The sequence below is a fragment of the Priapulus caudatus genome, unplaced genomic scaffold (genome assembly GCF_000485595.1).
Source record: "Priapulus caudatus unplaced genomic scaffold, Priapulus_caudatus-5.0.1 Scaffold10, whole genome shotgun sequence".
NCBI classification, from domain to species: Eukaryota; Metazoa; Priapulida; class Priapulimorpha; order Priapulimorphida; family Priapulidae; genus Priapulus; species Priapulus caudatus.
Genome location: NW_014577071.1, coordinates 724,068 through 730,044, shown reverse-complemented (window position 1 = coordinate 730,044; position 5,977 = coordinate 724,068). Strand labels below are relative to the sequence as shown.

Sequence of the window (5,977 nt, the reverse complement as noted above, 5' to 3'; positions counted from 1 at the left end):
ATGCTTACTTCATGCTACCTCATGCTTACTTCATGCTTACCTCATGTTTACCTCCTGTTACCTCATGTTTACCTCCTTGTTACCTCATGTTTACCTCCTTGTTACCTCATGTTTACCTCCTTGTTACCTCATGTTTACCTCCTTGTTACCTCATGTTTACCTCCTTGTTACCTCATGTTTACTTCATGCTTACTTCATGCTACCTCATGCTTACTTCATGCTTACTTCATGCTTACTTCATGCTACCTCATGCTTACTTTATGCTACCTTATGCTATCTCATGGCGTGGGACGTCAGAAAATAATTACAGCAAATATTTTTACAATATTATATAAACATTGAGCACGAAATAAGATTGTACCTGATAAACATGGAAATTCATTTTGATTTTACAATTCTTAATTATAGCGCAATAATTAGGTAAAATATAATTCGCAAGTTTAGGTCAGTTGAGGTAAATTAATTTCAAGAGACCGCGTTGGCAAAACCTCCAGCCACTGAAGTAATAACAGTATGGTCCGCAGAGACACATGCACGGCTTACTAATAAACTTTAGTCATGTTTAATAACATATACATGCATAATGTTGCCTTTTATAATTCTATTCGAGAATATGCAGATTATGCTATTATGATTTTTATCTTTAACTATTGAAAACAAATTCGATACTGTATGAATTAATTAACAAAATTACTAATCTAATTAATATTAGATCAGCTCTATGTTATAACCATGTCTTAAATTAAATGACACACACGCGCGCACACACGCATACTCCCCGCGCGCTCTCACACACTTGCGTACGCACACAGACAGACGCACAGGCGTGCGCGCGCTCACATACGCAAGCGCACACACAGCAACTACGCTCGCATCCACAGACCTACGCACTCACGCACGCACGCACACACGCACGCACGCACGCACGCACGCACGCACGCACGCACGCACCCACTCACACTCCGTTTCCATATTGGTCCCGCTTTTGGATGGTTATAAATTACTCGTTAGTTGCCTTATGACGTCACGCTTCGCATTTGGCTTTGGTAGTGCGAAATTGTTGGCGGCATTATTGCACGACGTGTACGGCGGGCGAAAACATCTTCTCGATGATGCTTGCTCCATTTACACGCTAGATCCGACTGCTGTATGTGATCTGTGGCTAATTACTTTCCTAGCTATTTCTGATCACGAGGATAAAACTGTTTCCTCGTAATATCTATGTGGGATGAAGCAATAAGCTACCTCGCCGCTCCGCGTAAAGGCGCATTTATACATGAGGGAATAAAGCATTATGAGTAATCATATTCGGTAGCGAGACAGAGAGAGCGAAACCGAGCAAAAGTGAGACAGAGCGAAAAATATATATGATGATCAAACGGGAGCAAGCGAGCGCGCGCGAAAGCGTGAAAGAAAAAGAAAGCGAGCGAGAGAGCAAGAGAGAGCGAGAGAGAGAGAAAGAGAGAGAGAGAGAGAAAGACGAGAGAGAGAGAGAGAGAGAGAGAGAGAGAGAGAGAGAGAGAGAGAGAGAGGGGGGGGAGAGAACGAGAGAGTAACCGAGATGCTAATTAGCGATTTTTGTCTTACTAGCAATCGCGTAATTATTAGAAAAATATATTTGTTGTGTTCAATTGTTGTCCATTTCTTTCCACAGCAAAGCCTAACGTCAGCCATGCGGCAAAAGATGCGCATGTCCATTGAAGGAAACCCAGAAGGCGAAAATGGCAGGATTTCCACAACGGTGAGCGACGCACCGAACGTAGGTCGAAAATAAAGAAATTTATTCAAGAAATATTTAGATTTTCTTTTATTATGAAAGTTAATACTTCTTGATGAAGACAATAAATTTTAATTAGGTAGAAATATAGTAAAATGTACATATAGAGAACGGACAAACATAGCGTTACTTGGATCTCTAGCCATGGCGGAGGGTTTCCTTACCACTGACCTATAGTTTTCACAATTGAATAGCATTACACGGGACCTATATGAATAGGCGAATATGGCACATTATTGTCTCTGTGAATACATTCGACGTCTTACGATCGAGCTATTTTATTTAAACGATTTTATTTTCAGTACTTCGGCAGTCCCTCGCAAATGGTCAGTGCGGATGGAATGCCCGATACAATGCCATACCACGGGTATACTCACACACAAGTATAGAGTCCTGTCGTCAATGCAATACGGATGAACACGAAGCATCGCAGTTACCTGACAGATACGAAAGAATACAGAAAGCTTAGTTAAAGTAAAGAAAAGTGAGAAGCCAAAAATTGGAGATTAGAATAAAACGAAGAAGAAAAATAAGAAGATAACGTGAAATAATATCACGGAGAATAAGATCGAGATCGCGAAGGCGAAGAATGAGATTATGAAAGAGTAGGGTGACGAAAAAATGAAAAGATAAGTTGAAGAATAGGCATATAAATTGATGATGAAACAGACGAGGTGGAGGAAGAAGAAGGGGAAGACGAAAAATAAGATGAAGAAGAAGAATAAGAAAGGAGAAGAAAGGAGGAGAAAAAGATTAAAATAGAAGAAAATAAATGAAGAAAAGAGTGATGGTTATGGTACTGATTATGATGATAATGTTGTTGTTGTTGTTGTTGATGATGATGATGATGATGATGATGATGATGATGATGATGATGATGATGAGGATGATGATGATGATGATGATGATGATGATGATGACGATGACGATGAATACAGTGACAATGACGATGACGATGATAACGGCGAATATGACAAGGAAGAGGAAAAGGGAAGCTGTCACGGCAATTTCAAATATTAGAAAAATCATATAAACATGAAATGCAGAGCATATTGCTCTATACGTCTCCAGGCTTGACCTTACACATCTAGGTGTATATAGATTCTCTAATAAGCAATGAATTGAAAACGCATGAAGACGCGCTAAATTCTCATTTTAATGCAATCGTCACTAAATTTTTACTTTGTATTAGGTATATACCCACCTCCATACCAACTATATATTATGAAAATCAATAAACATCATCGGCCATTGGGAAGTAAATGTGCAACATACCCGTTGCATTTTTGCCGTATGAAACTCCTTTCAGACGCAGTTTAACCATGTATGATTGCTTCGAACCTCGAAAAGTGCAACGTGTATGTACATTGAATGGCGACCATGAGTAACACCAGCGGGATCCTAAAAGTTATAGCGAAACGTTAAACCCAAACACTAGCTAAACTTTATCGAACTGACGGCGATATTCCACCTGTTGCTCTCGAACAGTGTCTTTGTATCTTCCTTATGATGATGGTAATGCGGCGTGAAGCAAAGTTACGAGTAGCAGTTCCTGTCTTTTATATAACCGAACGTGACAAAGTTTTGACATTTTTAACGTCGTTTTAATAAGTAGTATTGCGAGATCGGTGCGATGGTATTTCGCGGTTTTGACTTCCAGAATTGCGAACATAATCATGAAATATGTAGATTAAAAATGCGCCTGAACTGTTCCGTGGGCTCGCAATGAAATGTCGCCTTGTCTGAAATAGTGAGCGTAATATCCACTCTTATATATACGGCTTGAATAGAGACGCAGTGAAAACCACGTGTGGCAATTTAAAATGCCAAAATGTTTGATTTGCTGCGGTAACTATCCAAAGGAAACAAATCGCGGCCCCGCTGAAAGAAATTTGCGAAACCATGTCATTTCGGGCGCATGCGCAGGTGATCGTTTCATCACATGTGTGGTTCGCGGACTTATGCAGAGTAATGTGACGCATTTAGGTCGGTATCATGATCTTAGTTTTGATTGGTTGCGTTAATATTTCGAAACTTTGTACGATTGGCAATGTCGATATTTCAACGTGCCGTAATATTTGAATTCGCTGTGATTTCTCGCTTATTGTTTATCGAAATCGATTCTTCGATTGACCGTCAAAACCTATTCGTCGATTGATCGACTATTTCGTAGCTGTTAACTATTGATTGATCTGACTCATCCTCGGTGACTTCGTGTCATTAATTCCAGTGCACGATACTAGGAATTAACTAAGCACTGTTTTTTATTCAAGCTTCCATTTATAAGTTATTGCCGAATCTAGCGGCAGAAATTGTGATTCTCTTGCTATACCAACTGTCGGTATGAAAGTCAATGACTTTGTTAGTGGTGTGGGTAAGAGACTAACGTATTATGGACGCGGCGTTCCGGAAGCCAACATCAATGATTCCATGAACATCCGGTTGGCGATTTAAATATTCCGGAAACGAGCGTATAGATATTCCTGGTTCCTGTTTATTCCAGTTAGGCATGTTTTAGATATTTATGAATGGAGTTATCGATGAATGGAAGCTATTCGCGTGTAGCTCTCTGGATGTTCGTTATTTATCTTCGTGTGTATTCCATCATCGGTATCGGTTTTAAGTGCACACAGGGAGATTCTGTGGTTATAGCGTTATCGAAAGTTGTCATATATCATGTCTTTGTGAATAACGCTTTGTAGATGTACGTCATTTCGTGCTGCGAAGCGTGGTCTCCACATATATGCACTGTAAATAGAACCACGTCCGACTAGACAATAATGTTGATAATGTTTTCGCCATGTTATGTAGTATATATATTACATGTGCTGTTTCATTTTTTCTAATGGGATCATCTGTATCATGTATTTATAATCTCAACCCCATGGGAGACGAGCGATATAGCGGCGTTCGTTTAATATTCCTTTTAAAGTTTGTGAAATAAAACTATGGACCAGCGTGTTGCAGGTTTTTCATAAAAAAAACAATATTTTTCGTCATCGTTCTTATTAGCACATTGTTTGCCGATAGATAAAACGTTTTAATTTTAATTCTAATTTTAATTTAATTTTAATTCGCCGCGTTTATTATAGAAGGAACCAATTGTTGCCGTGGGCAAACACACCGAGCAAGGTTATATGTGTTTTGTCCGTCGTTGTCAGCGCACGTATCAGCGCACGTATTTTATGAAGATTCAGACCTCTACTTGCGCCTCTCTCATTCCTGGCGAAGTTTATTTCTATGAATGTCAACGATCAACATCATCAATACACGCTACACATTAAACATGCAACCTTCTACTGGTGATTTCTCACCAATCACAAGACAAGTTACTGTCCTACTATGCGTTACACTTAGAAGGCTGTCCGAATAGGAATTTGCTTGCTTGCCCTGTCTTCGTCGACCCTACATAGCACTGTGTTCGGCAATCGAAGTTTCGGTGCAAAAACTTTGCAAATCATCGGCAGTAGATGGCGTCACCGTTTAGCCATCGGCGGAATACCATAATAGATTATTATCCCTGTGACAAAACGAGTTGCACAACAAAAGTCCTAATAAGAACGTACGTGCGTGCGTGCATCTCTGGGCGTGCGAACGTGCGTGCATCTTCGTGCGTGCGTGCGTACGTGTGTGCGTGCATATCCGTACGTGCGTGCATCGCTATGCATGCGTACGTGTGAATATGCTCGCGCGCGTGTCTATTAGTGAGGTTCTACTGGGGCAAATGAATGCAAATGTTACCCATATAAGTTCAGGTATCAGTGTCCTGCACCGTTAATAGATTATTCACACAAATCTTATTGTATGTGTTAACAATACAACGGAAACTCCGATACAAATGGTGAAGATTCTCTAAGTATGCGCATCTATTATCTCCTAAGATTTGCAATATTCCTATATAAAATTAAAAATTAAAAACAACAATAATGTAAGACATTCGATTTAAACCTGTTTTGTAAAATTCGCCGTCGGTATTATCACACAACCACGCACACTCACGCACACACACGCACACATGCACACACGCACACACACACACACACACACACACACGCACGTACACGCGCACACACATAAAAACACGCACACACATACACACACGCGCGAGCACACGCACACATACACACGCACGCGCCCACACGCGCACACGCACACGCGCGCACACACGAACACACACGCACGCACGCGCACACACGCACA

The 5,977-nt window shown here is 40.5% G+C and overlaps 1 protein-coding gene across 1 annotated transcript in view; it reads left to right on the top strand.

The window, feature by feature from the left end:
* LOC106806921 (glutamate receptor 4-like) overlaps positions 1–2,526 on the top strand; it is a 28,825-nt gene extending 26,299 nt beyond the window's left edge. The window contains exons 8-9 of the mRNA XM_014809096.1: positions 1,655–1,759; positions 2,080–2,526. Coding sequence (XP_014664582.1) covers positions 1,655–1,759; positions 2,080–2,166 — 192 coding nt within the window. The 3' untranslated portion in view covers positions 2,167–2,526. The remainder of the gene's footprint in view (positions 1–1,654; positions 1,760–2,079) is intronic.
* Positions 2,527–5,977: the final 3,451 nt, after the last annotated feature.